General features: G+C 47.9%; 1 protein-coding gene across 6 annotated transcripts in view; it reads left to right on the forward strand.

Annotated features, from left to right (window-relative positions):
* Positions 1–23528, forward strand: part of ADAM15 (ADAM metallopeptidase domain 15) — a 43177-nt gene extending 19649 nt beyond the window's left edge. For 2 of the 6 annotated variants that reach the window (XM_083591065.1, XM_083591064.1), the window contains exons 13-25: positions 48–140; positions 1988–2183; positions 3055–3163; positions 4078–4243; positions 5230–5301; positions 7504–7615; positions 10742–10877; positions 12083–12133; positions 12522–12627; positions 16718–16795; positions 18269–18340; positions 21643–21752; positions 22968–23528. In XM_083591065.1, the coding sequence (XP_083447191.1) occupies positions 48–140; positions 1988–2183; positions 3055–3163; positions 4078–4243; positions 5230–5301; positions 7504–7615; positions 10742–10877; positions 12083–12133; positions 12522–12627; positions 16718–16795; positions 18269–18340; positions 21643–21752; positions 22968–23025 (1359 nt within the window). In that variant the 3' untranslated portion in view covers positions 23026–23528. The remainder of the gene's footprint in view (positions 1–47; positions 141–1987; positions 2184–3054; positions 3164–4077; positions 4244–5229; positions 5302–7503; positions 7616–10741; positions 10878–12082; positions 12134–12521; positions 12628–16717; positions 16796–18268; positions 18341–21642; positions 21753–22967) is intronic. The other 4 variants (XM_083591066.1, XM_083591067.1, XM_083591068.1 and 1 more) reach the window with 4 other exon arrangements.
* Positions 23529–23917: the final 389 nt, after the last annotated feature.

Raw genomic sequence — 23917 nt, forward strand, 5'->3', positions numbered from 1 at the left:
CAGCCCAGTGGGTTTTTCACTGAACTTATGCCTTTCTCCTTTTTCAGGAGTGTACAGACCCATGTTGCAATGCGAGCTCATGCAAGCTGATGCCCGGAGCCCAGTGCGCCACGGGGGGAGCCTGTTGCCACGAGTGCAAGGTAAGTTGTCGGAGCAGAGGAGTGGGGAGGGAACATCCGCCGGTGGTTTCTCAGCCCTGCCTCGAAAGGGGTGTTGCGTTCTCATTCACACAAGCCCTCTGATAATTTGGCTTTTAAGTGAAAGTGCACAGTTGCATGTTCCACCTAAAGGTTTGTATATGTCATTGACCTGTGCGGGAGACCTGCTGGCCTGTGACTGACAAGGCATGTTGGCCCCAAGTCTCTCTTGGGCCCCCTTTTGAGCCCCCAACTCTGATCTTGCAATAGTTATCTGAGGCCCTTCTCTGGGTGCCCCCTCCCTGAGAGGTCCCATGGGTGGCAACACGAGAGCAGGGCCTTTTCAGTGGTTGCAGAATGCTCTCCCCAGAGAGGCCTGTCTGGTGACATCAATACATACATTTAGACCCCAGACAAAAACATTTATTTTCCACCAGGCCTTCAGCTTTTAATCTCGGTAGCCTCTTTGTGTGCGTGCGATGTTCTAACCCTGCTTTTTAAAAATGTGAATGTGTTCCAGATTTTTCTCTTTTGTGTGGCAGTTTTAATATGAATATTATTTGATTGATGTTGTACATTGTTTGAGTTGCTTTTTTGTGGCAAATAAGTTTTATGAATTACAATAATTTGGGGGGGGGGGTTGCAGCACACAACTCCTAACAGGCGCTTTTGTGATTTGTCCACCTCCTTGATGGCCAGAAACTTGATTTATTGCACTAATTTATTTATTATACTGCTTAATGTCGCAATAGGCTTCCAAGGAGTTTGCAAGTATTAAAATCAGTTACAATGAGAAATAGCATTTTCGTGTTCCTAGCTTAATAATAATAATAAATGTAAATAAATATACAGTAATAAGAGTACATTCACTTGAAAAAAGGAATATACAACGGAATAGACAGGCAGTCCGAAGTGTTGGTATATATATGATTTTGGAATAGTTTTTTGTCCTTGTTTCCCCACCCTTTTTTTCTTTTAGTATATAAACTTTGTATACATGTTGAAAATTATAGTATAATAAGCCTTGTGATGTATTATGATAATGTTTACCGATGTAACATAAGAACTTTAATAAATAAATAACATTCTAATAATAAAAAAATAAAATAAAATTGTATACCGCCCTTCATCCACAGATCTCAGGGCAGTTCACCACATAACTCTGATTTCCTCACAGAGCTACAATTCCCAGAGTTCCCTGTGAAGAGGGATTGATTGTTAAATTGCTCTGGGAGAGGGATGAGGGGGTCTCCCGACACCTCTGAGCCCCCTTAACTAATTATTTGGGTGGAAACCATGACTATTCATAGCACTTTAAATGTTGGGTGCGGCTGGGGCCAGCAGCCTGGCGAACCCCCTCCTCCCTTGCAGGCTCTGCCAACACCTGTGTCCCTCTTCCTACCGTCTTTGGCTTATACAGCCTAGGACCCTCGTACCTACGGGACCGCCTCTCCTGGTATGTCCCACGGAGGACCTTACGGTCTTCAAATAAAAACATCTTGGAGATCCCAGGCCACAGGGAGGTTAGGCTGGCGTCAACCAGAGTCAGGGCTTTTTGGCCGTGGCCCTGATCTGGTGGAACGCTCTGTCACAAGAGACTAGGGCCCTGTGGGACTTGACATCTTTCCGCAGGCAAAGTCTGACGCCCTCATTCAGCAATCCTCAAAGAACTCTAGCCCAGTGGTTGCCATTAATTTGATTCTGAACTGATTTTAGAATATATTTTAATCAATTGACTGTGATTTTATGTAAATTGTGCTATTTTTACTGTTGTTCGCCGCTCTGAGCCCAGCTTCGGCTGGGGAGGGTGGGATAAAAATAATTTATTATTATTATTCGTCCTTCGACAGCTCCGCAGCGCAGGATTTCTCTGCCGGGAAGCCCAGAACGAATGCGACCTCCCCGAATACTGCGACGGTACCTCCCCGCGTTGCCGGGCCAACGTCCACAAGCAAGATGGGACGCCGTGTGGGGACGAGAAGGCCGTCTGCTATGGTGGGGTCTGCCCCAATTACTTGAGCCAGTGCCAAGAACTTTGGGGCCCAGGTGAGCTGGTGTTTGGGGCTGAGTGCAGGGAGGAGATTTTTTCCAAGGGTGGGTTGGGGCGAGTTCCCGAGAAGGCCTGGTCTTCTTCTTGGCCTCATCCGCACTATGCATTCAAAGCATGCTTACACCACTTTAAAATCCATAATTCAGAACAGTTTAGAACTTAAGAAGGGCCTCCCGGATGAGGCCAATGGCCCATCTAATAGCCGGCATCCTGTTCTCACAGTGATCAACTGGGGAAACTGCAGGCAGGATCCGAGCACACCAGCTCTCTCCCATTTTTCAGGGCTGGAGTCTATTGAAGGTCAGCACAAAGAAGCAGAGCCGGTTGTCAGTGTAGTTAACTTTTTATCCAAGGAAACAAACGTCCAACTCTTCAACCCTTCCCAGTAGGCCTTGGCCCGCCGTGGAGCATTTGCCAGGGCTGAAAGTCCCTGCCTTCTGCCCTTTCTAAGGCTCCTCCTCTCCTGGATGTTTCCCAAGTGTTCTCTAACTACCTCTGCACACTTCTGTTCCGCTTCCCTCATTGTTCTCACGGGATCATAGATTTGAAGGCACCCTGAGGATCATCTAGCCCAGCCTAGTGCAGGACTGTGTCCCATACGGGAATCGAACCTGCAACCTTGGCATTGCCAGCACCAAGCTCCAACCAGCTGAGCTATCTAGCTATATGATAGGTTCCTCAGTGTTAAATAACCACACATACACGATTTTTAGTGAATGTTCCCTCGTAGTTGCTAATAAAGATTTATATGGTTCTTTTGCCTGTTATTTTTTCCATTTATTCTTAAACTGTGACTGTCGTTGGCTGTCCTGACTCTCTCTCTCTCTCTCTCTCTCTCTCTCTCTCTCTCTCTCTCCCCCCTGGCAGGTTCGGTCCCTGTCTCGGACGCCTGTGTGGCCTCTTTGAATGGCAGAGGTGACCTGGAAGGGCACTGTGGTCAGCAAGCCGATGGTTCCTATTTGCCGTGTTCAGAGAAGTGAGTGCTTTCCCTGTAAGGATGGGGGCCAGTGAGGGGTGTGGCCTATTTGGAAGGGGCGTGGCCTGATAAAAGTTCCAAGGACAGATCAAGCTGCCGGGGGGCAGGGCAGATTCTGTCCCCCAGGCCTGAGGCTCAACACCCCTTGCACAGGCAGACAAGACTAGCTTCCCTGGTTTTAGGCAGGTTTATCTTTCCTAGTTCTACCTGGAAATGCTGCAGGTCAGACGCAAAGCACTTTTAAACATTGTAGTAATAATGTAAGCTCAAAGGTATTGACGAACAAAAGCAGAATTGAAGTTACCAAACATGGGAGCAGTACAGTGGTTGTATTCTCCAAATAGAGAGGAGATAATAAAAATACAGTGGTGCCTCAGGTTACATACGCTTCAGGTTACATACGCTTCAGGTTACAGACTCCTCTAACCCAGAAATAGTACCTCGGGTTAAGAACTTTGCTTCAGGATGAGAACAGAAATTGTGCTCCGGCGGCGCGGTGGAAGCAGGAGGCCCCATTAGCTAAAGTGGTGCTTCAGGTTAAGAACAGTTTCAGGTTAAGAACAGACCTCCAGAACGAATTAAGTTCTTAACCTGAGGTCCCACTGTGAAAGCAACAAAAGACATTATGGAAGCTTTCCATGAAAGGGAGAGTTTTCTTACATCTGAGTTTGACAGGTAAAAAATGAAATCCCATCTGAACGACGTAGAAATGTTCCGAGTCTTCCTTACCCGTAGAAACACACGGGATATAGGAGTTATTTTCCCTGCAGTGGCCGAAGCCTCCATATTATTGTACGGCGGTGACACTAGAAGTCTTGCTTCATTTCCTTGAAAAAACTTGAGGGCTGGAGACTTGATGTGGAGAGAGTCAAGAGCAACCAGTGTGTCAAAGACTTGCAATCCCTTTCTGCCAGGGACGCCTTGTGTGGGCGGCTGCAGTGCCAACCCAGCAGCACCAATGCTAGAAAGCAGAACCGAACGACCAGGGCTCCCGAATGCCCACATCACACCCCGACTCCTGTTGATGACATCCTAGATCTGGCCATGGTGTTGCCCGGCACAGGCTGTGGGGCTGGCAAGGTGAGTGGGCATCGTGCGGACGCAGGGGGTGTATCATGTTAGGTTCCCCCCCCCTCCGCGAGCTGCTGCTTAGAATACAATCCTCCTCTGAGATGGTCAATTTGTTATTTCTAGGACATATAGGACATAACATACAATTTGAAGATTGGCAAAAATTGTGGAGAATAGATTTAAAATTTACAGACTGTTCTCTTTTGAAAGAAAATTATATGAAAATGATGTATAGATGGTATATAACACCAGTACAGATTGCAAGAATGTACAAAACTGGGTCAAACGTATGCTGGAAGTGTAAAGGAAAAAAGAAGGGACTTTTTACCATATGTGGTGGGAATGTAGAGAAATTTTAAAATTTTGGGAAATGATGTATAATGAGTTGAAGAAAATGTTTAAATTAACATTTGTAAAAAAAACAAAACCAGAAGCATTTTTGTTAGGGATTATAGGAAAGACCTGCCAAGGAAAATAAAGAATTTATTTATGTATGCCACAACGGCGGCAAGAGTCTTAATACCACAAGGATGGAAGAATGAGGAAATCCCGACAAAAGAACAGTGGCAAGAGAAATTGATGGATTATGCAGAATTGGCGAAATTGACATGCAAACTGCGAGACAAGGACAACTGTGACTTTAAAGAAGAGTGGGAACTTTTTACAAACTACTTAAAAAAAACCCAGCAAAATGAATTGGACTCCTTGGCAGGTTTTGAATAAACGTACACAAATTTATTGATTGTTAACATAATAGACAGATCATTTAAGGATCTTTACAATTTTACAATATGCAGAGAATAACATGTGTTGAAAAATCAGAGAGAGGAGCTGAGGGAAGTCTGGTGGGAGAGGGAGGGAGGGTTTCTCTTGGGGAGAGGAGAGGGGAAAATGGGGGGGGGAATGAAGAGGATATGTTTTGATAATTTGCTATGTTGAAATTCTTAATAAAAACTATTTTTTTTAAAAAAAGATTGTTCCTTCTCTGGTTGCAGGTGTGTGTTGACCAACAGTGTCGAGATCTTTCCTCGCTCAAGCTGCCATCGTGTCAGTGCAACAGCCATGGGGTAAGTGGAAGGACTTGGGGGGCAGAGCTGTAGTGGTCCGGGGTTGCAGGGTTTGCATGGGTCTGTCAAAGACCCATTACAATTTCTGCAGCCCAGTCCCCGCCTCCAGCGTCCTAGAGCCAACCAATCAACATGAAAGTAGAGCTTTTTAGCCACTGAGAAGAAGTCTTCTCACCCTTTGTGCTGACTGGAGCCAATCGGAGCGAAGGGAGGGGACTCAGCCTCTGAGGATGGGCTCCCAGGATCACTGTGGGGAAAAGGTGCTCAGGAAGAACACTGAGGGGGAGTTTGTTCTGTACATGCTCCAAAGCTAAGCATTTAGGAACACATTGAAATCACAAGGCGCATCAGTTTGGAGAGCAAGTAGTGGGACTTTCAGGGAAAACGCAACTTAAGTTATTCTAAAAGAAGATATCGGAGCACTCCAAATTATTTGCCCATGAATGTGCACAGAAAATAGTAGATCTGGCTGAAAGGCCACACAGGGAGGTTTTCACTGAGTGTTGCAATGTCTCGGCCCAGTACAGTCGTACAGTGGTACCTTGGGTTAAGAACGTTCTTGGGTTAAGGTCCGTTCTTAACCTGAAACTGTTCTTAACCTGAGGTACCACATTAGCTAATGGGGCCTCCTGCTGCCACCGTGCTGCCGCCACACGATTTCTGTTCTCATCTTAAAGCAATGTTCTTAACCCGAGGTACTATTTCTGGGTTAGCGGAGTCTGTAACCTGAAGCATCCGTAACCTGAGGTACCACTGTACCTTGATTTTTGAACAGCTTAGTTCTCGAATGTTTTGGCTACTGAACGTCGCAAATCCAGAAGTGACTGTTCCAGTTTGCGAACTATTTTTGGAAGCTGAACGCCCGATGGGGCTACCGTGGCTTCCAATTGGCTGCAGGAGCTTCCTGCAGCCAATCAGAAGCCGCGCTTTGGTTTTGGAAGTCAAACGGACTTCCGGAATGGATTCCGTTTGACTTCCAAGGTATGACTGTACACCTTCAGGAGCATCTCCATCCTCATTGTTCAGCCTGGACACTGAAGTCCAACTCCAAGGGTCTTCTGGCGGTTCCCTCACCGTGAGAAGTGAAGCTACAGGGAACCAGGCAGAGGGCCTTCTTGGCAGTGGCGCCCGCCCTGTGGAACCCCCTCCCACCAGATGTCAAGGAGATAAATAACTATATGACTTTTAGAAGACATCTGAAGGAGGCCCTGTATTGGGAAGTTTTTAGTGTGTGATGTTTTCCTGTGTTTTTATTCTGTTGGAAACCGCCCAGAGTAGAATTGTAAGATTACAGTGGTGCCCCGCAAGACGAATGCCTCGCAAGACGGAAAACCCGCTAGACGAAAGGGTTTTCCGTTTTGGAGGTGCTTCGCAAAACGAATTTCCTATGGGCTTGCTTCGCAAGACGAAAATGTCTTGCGAGTTCTTGCGGGGTTTTTTCCCTCCCCCCCCTTTTTCCCAAGCCGCTAAGCCGCTTAACAGCTGATCCGCTAAGCCGCTTAACAGCTGATCGCTAAGCCGCTTATCAGCTGATCCACTAAGCCGCTAAGCCGCTTATCAGCTGATCCGCTAAGCCCGCTAAGCCGCTAATAGCGCTAAGCCGCTAATGGGTTTGCTTCGCAAGACGAAAAAACCGCAAGACGAAGAGACTCGCGGAACGGATTCTTTTCGTCTTGCGAGGCACCACTGTATTGTACAATCTTGGTAAAGGGTGTGGCAGTGTTTATCGTGAAGGCACCCTGCACCTCTGAACCTGCCACTACTCTACTGTGTGGAAAGGAGGGGAGTTAGAAGCCAGGAATCTCTCCCCCATTCCCCTCACAGAACTACAATTCCCAGAGTTCCTTGTGATGACAGATTGCTAAACCCCTCCGGGAATTGTAGCTCTGTGAGGGGAATGGGGGGGTGTTGCCTAACAACTCTCTGTCCCCTTAACAAACTACAGTTTCCCAAGATGCTTCGGGGGAAGCCGTGACCCATTTAAAGTGGTATGATACTGATTTAACTGTTTTGCATGGATGGGGGCTGAGTTTCAGCAGCCCCATCTCTTATAGAGGCAGATTGGGGCCTCCGAGGGTAACCCCTTGATGGATGCTCATGGGCCACAATGTGGGGAAAGTGAAGGGAAAAAAGAAAGTGCTCTGGCCTCTTCCGATTCTGCCAAGTCACCTCCTTCTGTGGGTCTTTCTTCCCTGTTTGCAGGTATGTAACAGCAAAGGACACTGCCATTGTCAGTCTGGCTGGGCCCCTCCAAACTGCCTGAGCAGTGGGTCGGGGGGCAGCATAGACAGCGGGTCAGCTGCTATGGAGTCAAGTAAGTAGCCGTGGGGCCCAGTGGTTGGGGATAAGTGCTGCAGTTTTCAAAGAGGCTGAATTGTAGCTCTCTGGGGGGAATAGGGGTTGCTCCTAACAGCTCTCGTCACCCTTTTCAAACCCCAGATCCCAGGGATCTTTGGGAGAAGCCATGACTGTTTCAAGTGGCATCACAGGGCCTAGGACCCGCATACCTACGGGACCGCCTCTCCTGGTATGCCCCACGGAGAGCCTCAAGGTCCATAAATAGCAACACCTTAGAGGTCCCGGGCCCTAAGGAAGTCAGATTAGCCTCAACCAGAGCCAGGGCCTTTTCAGCACTGGCTCCGGCCTGGTGGAACGCTCTGTCTCATGAGACCAGGGCCCTGCAGGATCTGATTTCTTTCCGCAGGGCTTGTAAGACAGAGTTGTTCCGCCTGGCCTTTGGCTTGGAGCCAATTTGATTCCCTCCTTCTCTTTATTTTTTCTTTTCCTTCTCCTCCTGCGATGAGGCATTTTAATGAGGCATTTTAATATTTTAATGTTTCGGTATTTTAATGTTGTATTTTAATTTTGTTTTTAAGTTGTAATCATTCAACTTGTTTTTATTATTGCTTATTAGCCGCCCTGAGCTCGGGCTTGGCTGGGGAGGGCGGGGTATAAATAAAAAATTATGATTATTATTTAAATGCGACTTGACAAACTTCTCGCATCAAAACCTTTGAAAAGGACTTCAGCTATTTTTCTAGCCGTTAGCTTCCATTGCTGCCATTGACAACCTGCTTTCAGGTCTTGCTTTTGAGTTTCCCCCATGGGCATCCAGCTGACCACTGGGAAAACAGGATCCTGAAGCAGGTGACCCTTTTGGCCTGATCCAGTAGCCATGCTGATTTTACATTCCTATCTGACACCCGTTCTGGGCCTGTTAACAACTCAGTTGGCTCAAGAAAGGCACAGTTAGCCAGGGGTCTTATTTCTATTACTTACTTCTATTTTATTACTTACTACTTATTATCTACCTAATCATCATTATTTAAATCATATTCATGTGTTGAAACACATGCTTTCAATGCCTCGTCTGGAAGCCGTAAACGTTGCGAGGGAAGACAATTTTGAAAATAAAACATCAGTAACAGCAATGGAAAACACCATAAAAGGAGGCAGACAATTGCTCTTTTGCTTTCTTTTACAACAGTGATTTCCCAAAAGTGCTGTAGCCCGAGGCTGGCTTTTTTCCTTTTCTCTTCCAAATTAAAAAACTTGAAGGTGCACATAATTCTTAGACCCAGAAAGGAGGTCCCAGTGAAAGGTCACACAGCCTTGAAGGACACTCATGCATATACAAACCAGCCACATAGTCATTATATCTCCCTAGCATCCCTTCCAGACATCCTTTTTATCTTGCATTCCTGACAATTTGTTCTCCTGATGGCATCAGGATGGTTTTGTATGCGATCCTGCTCTTGATACCCTTTGCGTCTCTTTTCTGTCCTGCTTTTGTTACGCTATAATAGCACGAGACTCCCCCCTCCAGGCGGCAGTAATGTTGATAACATTGGGGAAGCGTTGCAGAACTGCTCATAAAAGCAGGATGGCATGGCGGACGGTTAAAAATCTGCCACGAATACTGCCACGAATATGTGCTTATTTCGTCGACAAGAAGAACCTAAGGAGATCCAAGCAGGCTCGCCTCGCGTTCTTAACGTTGCAGAACACAGCTGCAAAGCACAGCAGCCCAGAGTTGTCCCGAGTGAAGTCCTACAGAGAGTAGACTCCTTTAAATAACTCTGTCTAAATTGGTCGTGTTGTGGGTTTACTCTCGGGACTAGCACTGGATGCAAACCCCAGTCTGGAGGAACCCCCTAGTGCAGCGGTTCTCAACCTGTGGATCCCCAGATGTTGTTGGACTACAACTCCTATCATCTCTGAGTTAGCTAGGAGCAGTGGCGTAGCGTGGGTTGTCAGCACCCGGGGCAAGGCAAGTAATTTGCGCCCCCTAACCCGTGGATTTGCGCCCCCTAACCCGTGGATTTGCGCCCCCTAACCCATGGATTTGCCCTAACCCCAGATGTTGCGCCCGGTGCGGCCCGCCCCCCCTGCACCCCCCACGCTACGCCACTGGCTAGGAGTGATGGGAGTTGTAGTTAACAACATCTGGGGACCCACAGGTTGAGAAAGGCTGCCCTAGTACATCATTGCAAGAGGAGATCAGTGTCCAGGCCAGATTCTAGGGAAAGAGAACAGCCATAAGATCCTAGGAAGATAGGCCAGGGGCCTATCTAGTCCAGTATCCTGTTCTCACAGTGGCCCATTGGATGCCTGCAGGAAGACCACAGGCAGGGCATAAAGGAAAGAGCCCGCTGTTGCTCGTAGGAACTTAAGAACAGCCATGCAGCTAGATCAGGCCAAAGGAGGGCCATCTGATCCAGCATCTTGCACTCACAGTGGCCGACCAAATGCCTGTGGGAAGCCTGCAAGCAGGACCCGAGTGCGAGAGCAGCTCCTTCCATTTGTGACTCCCAGGAACTCCCAGTATTCAGAGGGACATCCAGCCTCTGACAGCAGAAACAGAGCAATAGCCGTGGTGGCTAGCAGCCACGCATAGCCACCGACAGCTTTGCCCTCCACAAATTCATCTAATCCTCTTTCAAAGCCACCCAAGTCGGTGGCCATCCCCGCCTCATGTGGCAGAGAGTTCCATAGTTTAACTGCATGAAGAAAGACTTTCTGTTGATCTGTCCCGAATTTTCCAACATTCGGCACCCATGGACCCTGCTCTCATATGTTGAAAGGAGGAGAACAATTGTCTCCACCCACACATAATTTTATAGATTCCCATCGTGTCACGTCTTTTCTCTCAGCTTAAAGAAGTCCCAAACGCCGCAGGAGAGTTGCTTGAAGCCTATTGGGAAGGGAGGATGAAACCCCCAGCCCCTCTCCTTCTGCCGGGTGGGTGGGTAGCTCTGTATTGTATATAACAGCGTAGGGCGTTCAGAGCTGGTGACTGAGTTGGGAACAAGGTCTCTTTTGTTAGTGGGAACGCAGCGGGGGCAATATACAGCCTGGCATGCGGCACTGTGGACGTGCGTCTGCCTGGCACTGAATAACACACTGTCTCCTCTTCCTCCCCCCACCCTCTCCTTCCCAGGGGGCAGCGCCACCTCGACCGCCTTAGTGCTGACGGCTCTCTTGCTGGTCTTGGTCCTCTGCCTCGGGATCTGCTGCACCAAGCGGGTCCACAAGCGCCTCTGGCAGATCGGCAAGGGCACCAGCTGCCAGTACAGGTAACAGACGGCACACCCTCCTTGCCGCGCACCTTTGTTCCCTGCCCCGCTTTTACCGGTGTCCCCGTGAAATGACTCCCCCACTTTTCCTCCAACATCCCCTCCAAATGGCTGCCCTAGCAAAGATGTGAACCTTCCTTCCTCCGTCCCGTTAAAGGCCAAAATGTGCCACCCAGGCGGATCAAAGCCGTCATGCCAGGATCTCCTTCCCGATGCTGGTTTTAACTTCAGGACCACAATATCTTTCATAGCTCCTCTCCCGATATGACCCAATCTGGATTCCGCCCCCTCTTCAACCTTGGTGTTCATCTGAGTCGTTTTTCCAGGTCTCCTCACTCTGAAGGAGTTTTGCAGGGTGGTGGTCAAGGAACAGGGCCTTTTCAGTTGTCTGTGGAGTCCTCTTTCCAGCTAAGGTCTGCTTGCTGCCATCGTTCCTCTTTTATTGGCATCAGGCTGAAACTCCCCTCTCCTTCCAGGTCTCTTAGTGGAGTGTGATCTGCTGGCCGGTGGCCTACATGGTGGGAATATAATCTTGCTGCAGAAATGTTTTTAGTGGGTTTCTTTATGAGCTATCTGCAACTGCTCTATCGGAATGTATTATTTTTATGATTTGTTTTTTTAATGTTGCTTGGAGACTTGTCTGCAGCAAGCAATGGAGAAGTCAAATAACTGTTTGTGGGGGGTGGGTTGTATCCTGTTTCAGCCCTAGTCGGAGTAGACCCGCTGAAATTATTTATTATGTTTTTATCCCACCTTTCCTCCAAGCGGCTCATGGTGGCATGCACAGTTCCTCCTTCTCCCGATTTAATCCTTGCAACAACCCTGCGAGGGAGCTTAAACTGAGAGACAGTGTCTGGCCCAAGGTCGCCCAGTGAGCTTCACGACTGGGCGGAGGATTTGAACCCTGATCTCCCAGGTCTTCTCCAATACTCTAACCACTACACGACCGCAGGCTCCTTAACCAACATGACTAACTTAGGTCCATTAATTTCAATGGGCTTACTCTAAGCAGAGCGCAATTGGATGCCATCCAATAATGATAATTCCTGCCCTAACCTCCATCTGTTTCCTCACACTGTGTTGACACCTGGCTATTTTTCTCCCCACGCGCCCATTCCGTGCCCCACAAAGGGACCTCTGTCCTCCCCTCTCCCCAATGTCACACACTGCTGTGGAACACTAACTCTGCTCCCCTCACCCTGCAGCACTGAGGCAGAGTCCCAGGTGCGATTCATCCGCCCAGCTGAACAAAGAGGGTAATACGGCTGATCCTGCGACAGCTGAGCTTTGATGTCATTTTTGGGTGTGAATGAAACGGTGGAGGCTCCCCCCCCCCTTCCTATCTGGTGCTGGTTTGGTGCTTTGCCTGGGTTTGGTGCTTCTATACAAATATATTTCTCTTGCATGTGCTCTTCTCTCCTTTGGGGCGAAATCCAAGTCCCTGGGGCTGCTTGTGGACTCTAGAAGCTTTTTCATCCCGAGGGCCGCATTCCCTTCTGGATGACCTATTGGGGGCCGCATTGCAGCGCTGGGCGGAGCCAGAGGCAAAAGCGTGTTGGTCTCTCTCTGTGTGTATATGTGTGCGTTGGCCTGTAATATGTCCCCTAAGACCGAGGCCTCAGCCTTCCTGTTCTCCCCCATCAGGATCACACACCCGGAGCCTCGGACTTACAGCCAAGCCCCCCCAGGGCGCCCCCGGCCCCCACAGTTCAGGCAGAACACTGAGCTGCAGCTCATGCCGACTTCCAAGGTAAGTGATGGGTTCCCACCTTCGTATGTGGATGGCGCCTGGCTGTGCCACCTGTGATCGCTGCATTTCTTTCATTTACTAATTCCTTAGATTATTACAATATCATCTTACGGTTCAGACCCCTTACTCACAGCCCCTCCAAGGGTCCCTATTTTTTCAGGGACGTTCCTGATTTGGAGAAGCCGTCCCGGTTTCTGATTCGATCCCGGAATGTCCCACTTTTCCTTATTTTCATCGGAGAAATGTTGGAGGGTATGGCGTTATCTGACCCTCCAAGCCAGGGGTCAGCAAACTTTTTCAACAGGGGGCTGGTCCACTGTCCCTCAGACCTTGTGGGGGGCCGGACTATATTTTGAAGAAAAAATGAACGAAGTCCTATGCCCCACAAATAACCCAGAGATGCATTTTCAATAAAAGCACACATTCTACTCATGTAAAAACACGCTGATTCCCGGACCATCCGTGGGCTGGACTTAGAAGGCGATTGGGCCAGATCTGGCCCCCGGGCCTTAGGTTGCCTACCCATGCTCCAAGCCGTCTGAAGGCAATCCTGTATAGGGAAGTTAAAAAAAAATGTTTAATGTCGTCTTATGTTTTTATATATGTTGAAAGCTGCCCAGAGTGGCTGGGGCAAACCAGTCAGGTGGGCAGGCTATAAATAGTAAAATTATATCATTATGGAATGGGACGTCCCTATTTTCATCGGAGAAATGTTGGAGGGTATGTACTTGTAATAATGAGATACCAGAAGAATTTGGAGGGGTGCTGCTTTGACAGTGGTACAATAAAGTCTGGCAAATAAGCACTTGGGGGTTTTTTTTGGCAGGGGGTGGAATTGACTAACTAAACTTGGCCCAAGGTTTGAAGCACAAAGACCTTTTTGCCACGAATCAATACACCTTTTAGGGACGCGGGTGGCGCTGTGGGTTAAACCACAGAGCCTAGGACTTGCTGATCAGAAGGTCGGCGGTTCGAATCCCCGCGACAGGGTGAGCTCCCGTTGCTCGGTCCCTGCTCCTGCCAACCTAGCAGTTCGAAAGCACGTCAAAGTGCAAGTGGATAAATAGGTACCGCTCCGGCGGGAAGGTAAACGGCGTTTCCGTGCGCTGCTCTGGTTCGCCAGAAGCGGCTTAGTCATGCTGGCCACATGACCCGGAAGCTGTCTGCGGACAAACACCGGCTCCCTCGGCCCATAGAGCGAGATGAGCGCCGCAACCCCAGAGTCGGTCACAACTGGACCTAATGGTCAGGGGTACCTTTACCTTTAATACACCTTTTTATGCACATGGCTAAAAATTAATAGCACTATAAAACCTTGTGGTTAATGCAAACTGCGTATCGCCTTCCATACTAATGGGTAGGAACGTATGTTCTTCGGATGTTATTTTGGATGTAAGGCCTAAACTTCCATCTTCAGAGCTAGGGTGGGATATTTTATTTATTTGTTGCATTTATACCTCCACCTTTTTCTTCGGGGAGCCCAGGGTGTGGAGTACATGATTCTCACCCTTCATCATTTAATCCCCACCATAACCCTGCAAGGTAGGCTAGGCTGGGAGGCAGTGGCTGGCCCAGGGTCACCCAGTGAGCTTCATGGCTGAGTGGGGATTTGAACCCAGGTCCTAGTCCGACACACAGCTTACAACCACCACACAATGCAGGCTCTCGGCCACACGTGTATGATGTAGTTGTATGATAATTGCATTTTTGTTGGATGAGAGGAAGCTGTTTTAGTGCCGCAAAAAGAACTTAGAAAGAAAAGGGAAAATTTTAGTGTGTTTTTTTAGCAACAACCCCCCCCAAATAAATAAATAAATATATATATATATATATATATATATATATATATATATATATATACACACACACACACACACACACACACACACACACACACACAGGAGGTAGGTTTTAAAATTACTGAACTGAAGCACTCTCTCCCTTCCCCCTCAATAGCAACAATTTTATTTTATTTTAGCATTAACAAAAATTACCTCTCCCAGTTCTTCTTTATTATACTTATTAAATTTGGTTTAAAAAATTAACTTATTAAATACAATGGATCCAAACTGGGGAGCGGGCAGTTGTGCAGATTCTGAAGAAAACCAGAATCTCATAAACTTCTTTTACGCACCATCTCCACACACCCAGTTGTCAAATTTTGTTTCCTGGTGATAACTTGTTAAGTTGTACTTTTCAGCCTTACAGACATTGCAAACTTTTAATTCCAAGGTTGCAGATAAAACGTTTAGTAAATTTGTGTACCATGTGTGTGCATGTTTACATCTATACAGATAGATATCTATATCTGTCTAGATCAGTTACAGGTTGCTCTGAAGTTTTCACTGATTATATTCGGTCCATTTGTGTGTTGGTTGCCATGGTAACTATAGGCTTGGGGCCTGTCTCCTAGGCTGCTGCTATTGGTCATGGATGGTGGTGGGGCTGTTGGGCTGTTGCCACAGGTGATTGGCTGAATAGTTGCTGACAGGTGGCGGGGCTTAGAAACTGTTGCTATGGCTGGCTGTGGGAGTGGTCAGTTACTGTTGGGAGGCGGGGCTTACAGATCATTCAATCCTGTTATATCCTGAGTGTTACCTTGGTTTTTTGTGGGTTTGGGGTTTTTTTTTGGGGGGGGGAGAATTAGTGGGAAAACAAAAGCACCAAAAGCACCTTTGCACCAAAAGAGATAAGTTCCCTTCCACCCTGCTAGCCTGGAAGCATTTGATGCTAAATGTAATATTTTAATATAAACTCAGCTGCATACACTGAAGACTAATTTTAATCATGAAGTGCCATCTTAGTTTGAAGGGCTTAATTCTCCAGGCCTACCATCCAAATGCTGAGTAATGAGTTAAAAAACGAGAAAAAAAGTTGGGTGGGGGGTTGCAATGGAGTATGCTGGTAGAGGGCGTGGAATGGAGTGTCCCAGAAGCAGAGGTGTGGCTGGCTGGCTGGGAGCCTGAACAGGAGCGCTCTTTCTTAGGAACTGGGGATGCGCTGCAACATTTTTGTTGCTGCGCAACCCCTTTGTTTAATCTTTAAGCCGGAAGAGGGGGTCCGGCGTGTCCATAAGGGAGCTGAATCGCCCACAGGCCCCTCTCTCCCTGTAAACACGGCCCTGAATAAAAGGCAAACCTTCAGAATGGAACAATTTCCCCAGAAAAAGGGGGAGGTGTTGCCCTGTGAGACTATATGGTATTGTGAAAGAACAGGTAGAAGTGTAAATAGGACTAGCTAAGGAGAAAGTCCCACAGCACCCTCAAGTGGCTGGAGGGTGTTGCTACAGCTTGTTCTACCTCCTTAGGCTTACTGCAAAGGTGGGACTCTGACTCCTATCAGCGCCGGCGTCCAGTGATGATGGGAGTCGTAGTCCATCCACATCTGGAGGGCCGCAGCTTCCCCAGCCCTGCCGTTACTAGCCTTAAATGCTCTATAATTCACCAAAATCCTGTGCCAGATTTGTAGAAACCTGGTTCTAAGCTAGAAAAGATGTGACTCAATTAGGTTCATTAATTTGAGTGGGTTTGTTCTGAGTAGAGCATGGCTGGATATGACCTCTAAATGCTTATTTTTTTTAATTCCTGAGGCTCAGTGGGATTCTTTAAAATGCAATTAGGAGAAGACCCCCTTCCTTAATTTTGAAACGCCCTTTAGTTTCTCACTCCTAAGCCTCCCAAACCAGTGGAACTCAAGGCACTCTGTACATGCTCTGGGACACCCCTTTCTTCTTACTCACGCAAGGTGTTTGCGGCAGAGCCTTGCAACATGTTCTGGGACCGATCTAAGACTCAGAATTAAATTCCTAAATGGACGAGAAATTTTGGGGTGCCTGTTTCTCTCTCTGTCTGTCTCTCTTTTCTCCTTGCATGGTTGCATTTGCATGAATGCGTGTGCCTCTCATGTACCCCTAGCCGTGCATGCCACAGGCCGGAACGATAACACACTCTCTCTCTCTCTCTCTCTCTCTCTCTCTCTCTCTCTCTCTCTCTCTCTCTCTCTTCTCTCTATCTCTATCTCTATCTCTATCTCTATCTCTTCCAATCTGCTCTCTGGTTTCCTTGTGGCGCTGCCTTCCGTCTCTCTGCAGCCTGCTGCCCCCGATGCCTCTCGACCTGACCCACCATCCAAGCCTCTTCCGCCTGACCCGATCCCAAAGGGTCAACAGGTAACGGAGCGGGAGGAAGGAGGGGGCAGGGGCGGCTTGTCCCTTGACCCCATTGCATGGTCTCCTGCGACGGGAGGAAAAGTCGTCGGTCAATGGCAGGGCCTCAGTGTTTTGTGTGCAGGTGTCCCAGATTCAATCCCCGATGGCATCGCCAGCTAAGTGTTGCCTGAAATCTGGGAGAGAGGCTGCCAGTCTGTGTGGACAGTGCTGAGCTAGATAGACACAATGGACTAACTTTGGTATTTAAAAAAACAACTGCTTCCTGGCTTCCTCTTTAAATCGGAGCTGTATGCAGAACCATGGGGACTAACCACCCTACTAAAAAAGTTAGCCAACAAACTTAAGCTAGCATGGGGAGGAAAAGCAAAAGAGGATGCCTCCCCCGTCCCCGGTGTGACTCCCCTTTATTACATGCACAGCACAAGACAGTGACCTATCCCCCCCCCCCGCCAAGCATACGAATCAATATGACTAATTTGACCCATCAACGCGGCTCCCTTCACCAACAAACGACGCTGCAACCAGCTGAACGCAACGAACCAAGCTCTGGGCCCTCCAGTCTCTCGCAGTGCCAATGAAAATAAATAGATAGGATAGATAGACCTACCTGCGTGACGGTGGCACAAAATCCCTGCCCAAACACTGCAATAGAACGAAAGGTCATTATTCTCCCTATTTCTCTCTCTCCCCTCTCTTTTCCCCCATCTGCACAATGTCTGACAACAGTGTCTCATACCGCATGTCAACAAACCGTGAAAAAGTCCCTATGAATTCTGTGAACTGCCCCAAGACCTTCGGGTATAGGGCGGTATATAAATTCTAATGATGATAATACTACTACTACTAATAATAATAATTAGAAAGTGGAGGTACGATACATACTTTTCCTTGTTTTGTAGCACAAGAAAATCTGTAATAAAAAAAAAATAATTTAAACAAGAAAAGAACCATGAGGACTAGAATCCAGCAAAATCCAACCACAGGTTCCCTCATCCCTGGTCTAAGCTGACTGGCAGGGCCCCTCCAGGTTTTCAGACAAGAGAGCCTTTTCCAGCCCTACCTTGAGAGATGCCGGAGGCTGAAACGGAGTCCTTCTGCATGCTCTGTTTCTGAGTTGCGGCCAAACCTTAAAAACATGTAAGGTTCCGGCCCTCATGGTTCTGAACAAATACAAACATAGGAAGCTGCCTGCTGCTGAGTAAGGCCTAGCGGTGGCTCTCCAGGGTCTTTATCCAGCCCTGCTTGGAGATTCTGGGGATTGGATCTGGGACCCTCTGGGGGCAAGCAGACGCTCTACCTCTCTCAGCTACATCCCTTCTCTTAATCCAGATCTGCCTGCCCTTAGTAAACAGCAAGGCCCACCCATGCTTCTTCCAGAGCTGCTCCCCCAACATACAACCCCCCCAATCTTCTTCTTCTTCTTCTTCACCCGAGCATGTCTTGTCTGTTGCTGTACCTCCTCTTTCTGCCCAGGCCTCGGTCCAGGACAGGCCAGCGCCCCCAACGCGCCCATTGCCTGCTGACCCCATTCCTAAAGATGCTCAGGTAACTGGCAGCATGGTGCCATTCCTGGTGGTGGTGTGTGTGTATTTTTGGAGAGGGAGGAGGGTGGTCTGTTTGGGCAGGGTGGAAGGTGGATGGGAGTTAATGGGAAGGTTAATGGGAAGGAAACGCCCTCCCCCAGTTCCCCTCCGAAAACAGGGAGCGATCCCTCTTCTCCATACACCGAATATTGATAAATTCCATCCGAAATCCATTTCCAAGGATGTATCCCAGTTGTCCAGGAAATTCCAGGCATATGCCAGCCCTAATCCTCCCCGGCCGATGGGGAAGAATTTTTATCCCATAATTTTTACCTTACCTGGCTCACATCCTGGTTTGGGCCAAGCAGAAAGCTGCTGGAGACAGTCCTGGTGCTTTTTTGTGCTGCTTGCGCTTCTTGGAGCGGAGGAGTGCGATGTCATACCCAAGGCATTCTGGGAAGTGCCGAGAAAAAAGCACACCAAGAACTCAGGCCAATGTAAGTTTCAGTAGTGGGAGTGGTCCCTACTCGCAAATCAATAGTCAATAGTAACAAAAACTAATCCATTCAAAAGTATGTATTCTGACAAGGGTTACAAACTCAAATAGAGATTACAAACTCTAACAGAGATTACAAACTCAAACTCATAGAAATATGTACAACACAATAATTCATTACAGAATTAGAGATAAGGGTTTATGAGTAGAGATAAGTTCATGTTAGTCCAGATTCGTTGTGGAGGTCTCAGTTTCAATCACTGAGCAGACGTCAGAAGTCAATTATGGATTAGAAACCAGGACAGAGCCCTGTTTCGATGTATTCACCTTCATCAGCTGGAAGTATCAAATATTACATGAAAATACGTTTAAATTCTCAATTATCATAAATTATAATTTATAAAACAGTACGGTGGTACCTCGGGTTTAGTACTTAATTCGTTCCGGAGGTCCGTACTTAACCTGAAACTGTTCTTAACCTGAAACACCACTTTAGCTAATGGGGCCTCCTGCTGCTGCCGCGCCGCCGGAGCACGATTTCTGTTTTTATCCTGAAGCAAAGTTCTTAACCTGAAGCACTATTTCTGGATTAGCGGAGTGTGTAACTTGAAGCGTATGTAAGTTGAAGCGTATGTAACCTGAGGTACCACTGTATTATATAACATTTGGTTCCTTACCTAATTTTTAAAGGGTCGTGTGAGTTTGAAGGTTTTCGGATAAATATATCCTGTTATTTTCTACGTTTCTCAAGGATAACAACTGAAAATAATCAATATTAATAATAGTTACATGTGTTGAATCAAATTAAAAACTCTAAGGTTACTATTGACTATTGATTTGCGAGTAGGGACCACTCCCACTATTGAAACTTAGATTGGCCTGAGTTCTTGGTGTGATTTTTTTCTTGGTATATTTAATAACAAGAACTCCAACTTATTCTGGGAAGTGCGGCCGATGGGAAGCTCCCAAGAGAGCCTAGCGTCGCTGTAAGCGGGATGCAGCCTTCTTTAGCATCTCATGTGATACTGGAACCTTGCGGCCATCCAGGGACACCGAATGTCAAGAGGTTTGGAGCAGACAAAAGGAAAGACTGTGGAACTCACTCCCACAAGAGGCAGAGAGGGCAGCCGACATGGGTGGCTTTGAAAGAGGATTAGACAGATGGATGGAGAAGAAAGCTGTTCCGCTCACAGAGCTACAATTCCCAGAGTTTCCCCAGGAAGAGGGATTAATTGTTAAACCACCCGCAGAATTGTAGCTCTGTGAGGCAAATGGGGAGGTCCCTTAACCACTCTCGACACCCAGAACGAACTACAACTCCCAGAATTCTTTGAGAGAAGCCATGGCTGTTTAATGGGCTGCCGCTATCCCAGTGCTTTAAATGTACGGTGCAAATGTGGCCTGAGGCAAATTTTAGGCCCGGGACACAACAACCAGTCGGTGGTGTTTGAAACCCAGTGTACCACTTTGAACAGCCACGGCTGTCATTGTCATTCTGTCATGACAGAAAGACCAAGAGAAAAACGACAGAAAGACTAAGAGAAAAAGACAGCAGAGACTTTGAAAAAGATTGGGAACCCTTCATATTATATTTGCAGAAACAAAGAAAGGCAATAGACTTGATGGCAGGATTGAAATAAACATTCACTTTATTAGTACCAGAAAATGTTTAGAAGACAGTGAAATAAGATGATGTGCGGTAGTTAATTTTATTTTTATGTTTATAGGTTTGATGTTATGTTATTAATAACCTTTTCTGTTGAGAGATAGCAAAGGGGATGAAAATAGAAACAAAGCAGGATCGGAAGTTGGGGGAAGTCTTGGAGGGGAGGGAGGAATATATAGTAAACGTTAAGAATTTGAGATGCATGTAATGGATGAAAATGAAAAATGAATAAAACTTTTTTTAAAAAAAGAACAGCCATGGCTTTCCCCAAGGAATTCTGGGAGCTGTTTTCTTGTCAAGGGTCCTGAGAGTTCCTAGCAGGCCCTGCTATTCCCCGCCGAGAGTGGGGTAACAGTCCCTTTTCCCAGGGGAAAGAAGTGAAACTTGTAACGGTGCAGAGCTCGACACTATTCAGCTGTTGAGGCCCACAAGTGAAGTGAGGCCCACAGAGCTCATTTACGTGGTTCCACTCTCTGAGCATAATTTAGCTTGACACCAGCCATGGAAATATACCGTATTTTTTGCTCTATAAGACTCACTTTTCCCCTCCTAAAAAGTAAGGGGAAATGTGTGTGCGTCTTATGGAGCGAATGCAGGCTGCGCAGCTATCCCAGAAGCCAGAACAGCAAGAGGGATTGCTGCTTTCACTGCGCAGCAATCCCTCTTGCAGTTCTGGCTTCTGAGATTCAGAATATTTTTTTTTCTTGTTTTCCTCCTCCAAAAACTAGGTGCATCTTGCGGTCTGGTGCGTCTTATAGAGCGAAAAATACGGTAGATATATTCGTTTAAGGGGCATCTGGTTAGCTACCGTGGGAACAGGATGCTGGGCTGGATGGGCCGTGGGCCGGATCCAGTCTCCTTACGTACTTAAGTTGACGTCAAAGCAAGCAGAAAAATGAGAGAAGCCCTGGCCATTTTGTAAGGTTAATTGAAGTGAGCAGCAGCCCCCTTGCAAAGATGTCAGGAAAAATTGCTTATACACACGTGTTATTTTTGCATTGTGTGTGGTGTCGCACCCACGCACTTAATGGAGAGTCTAAAAATAAATATTCTGCACCTTTCTGGCCTCCGCCCCCTTGCTAGCGTGAGGTGGTGCGCAAGCATTGGAGCATGCGTCGCAACCCGCCTCCCCTAATTCAGGCTCCCTCTGTTTTCCTCTCAGCCCCCTGCCAAGCCTCCGCCACCCCAGAAACCGCTCCCTTCGGATCCCCCCCGGGCCGAGCTCTGTGCTGTTCCCAACTATGACCCTCGGGTCCAGATGCTGCCATCGAGGTGAGTGGAAGAACGGGAGGCGGCTGGGGTGGGAGAGGCCGAGAGGGAGGCGGCTGCTTCTTTTCCAGGTGCAGGGAATAGGAGGAGAGGGGTGGTGGGCAAGACAAGTGGCTTAAACCAGGGCTTCCCAAACTTGGGTCTCCAGCTGCTTTTGGACTACAGTTCCCATCATCCCTGACCACCGGTCCTGCTAGCTAGGGATGATGGGGGTTGTAGTCCAACAATAGCTGGAGACCCAAGTTTGGGAAGCCCTGCCTTTCAACGGTGCTGCGGGTGGTTTTAGATGTTCTCAATACCGTATTTACTCAAATGTAATGTGCACTTTTTTGGCCAAATTACGTTGCGAAAATTGGGGTGAGCATTAGATTTGATGGCGCATTAAAGGTAAAGGGACCCCTGACCATTAGGTCCAGTCGTGGCCAACTATGGGGTTGCGGCGCTCATCTCGCTTTATTGGCCAAGGGAGCCGGTGTACAGCTTCCGGGTCATGTGGCCAGCATGACTAAGCCGCTTCTGGCGAACCAGAGCAGCGCATGGAAACACCGTTTACCTTCCCGCCAGAGCGGTACCTATTTATCTACTTGCACTTTGTGCTTTCGAACTGCTAGGTTGGCAGGAGCAGGGACCAAACAACGGGAGCTCACCCCATCACGGGGATTTGTCCTAGGCTCTGTGGTTTAACCCACAGCGCCACCTGCGTCCCTGATGGCGCATTAGATTTGCGTAAATGCGGCAATAATGGTTCATTTCATAGTCGCCTCATACCCAATGTTGCTTGGGAATTCTATTATTATTATTATTATTATTATTATTATTATTATTTATTAGGATTCATATACCACCCTTCATTAAAAGATCTCAGGGCAGTTCACAAAATAAAAACACAAGATAAAAGCACAAATAAATAGTTAGAAACACACACAAAAATAACCCCCCCCCATGCAGTGCAATTTTGAATGGTGCAGCGATTCAAAATGGCGTCCGATTGTATGTGCTGGCCAGCGGTCAGGGATGTTGTAACTTAACGTTATTGGAATCTGGCTCCCATCAGCCCCCAGTCATCATGGGCAATGGTCAGGGATGATGGGAGCTGTAGTCCGGTGACATCTGGAAGGCTCCCTAGCCCCGCTCTAGTGAAGTTAATTAAAAAAAGAACTTGTTATGACACGTACGCCTCAGCGTGAACCTTTCCTTCTTTCTCTGCTTCCCACGCAGGCCAGCTCCTCCTCCCCCCATGGTGTCCGGCCCGTCATTACACATCCACAATATCTAACCCGGGCCAGGCCAGGCCCACGGACTCTTCCTGCGGCGCCCCTCTCTGGCCGAAACGGGCGAAGAGGACGACAACCCCAGCCCCTTCCTGGCACTCCCTTCGCTGGCTGCTTCGGATTTACGGGAGGACGGCTTTGCACCCTTGCGAAGGCAGGGCTGTGTTTTGTTTTGTTTCCCTCCCTTTGCCCAGAAGTCGCACTCCTAGCTTGGCTGGAAACCTCCGCCATTTTGGCGCCATTTTGGCTCGAAAGTCCCTGCTTTTGGTTTCGGAACCTGGACACAAGGAACTCGGGGGGGAAAGGGAACAAGTCTTTGCACTGGTGAAAAAGGAGGGCGAAGGTGTGTGTATGTGTGTGTGAGAGAGAACTGTGTGTGTGTGTGTGTGTGTGTGTGTGTGTGTGTGTGTGTGGGATGTCATTCCCTAAGGGAATCCTCCCCTCACGAATCTTGCCTGGAAATCGCCCGTTTCTTTTCTTCGTAATAAAAACGGACTGGTTCCACTTATTTCTTTCAGCGCCTCTTTATCCAGGCTGGGACTGACCACCAGGGAAGGCCTGCCTCAGGCTCCATCTGAAGGTGCCACCATCTTTTAGCAAATGTACCCGCAGGGCAGGGAAGTTGCCACCCTGTCCCGTTCCGTCGGAGCAGCCGTGGTGTTGGGTACTTGGGCCACAAATCACCAGTTTGTGTTAGGATGCCGAACAGCCAGGGTCTCTCTCGCACTGTGCCATGTAAGCAAAGAAAAAAGTGGTGGTGTTTTTTTTAAAGGGGGTGTTTGGGAAGCGGTAGGAGATCTGGTGCCCCAGCAGAAAAGAGCCTGAGTCCCACAGTCCCATCTCCTAAAAAACGCCTCTGCATCCCTGGTTGCTGTTGTCTTACAGTGGTACCTCTGG

Source organism: Podarcis filfolensis (genome assembly GCF_964270895.1).
Source record: "Podarcis filfolensis genome assembly, chromosome: 16".
Lineage (NCBI taxonomy): Eukaryota > Metazoa > Chordata > Lepidosauria > Squamata > Lacertidae > Podarcis > Podarcis filfolensis.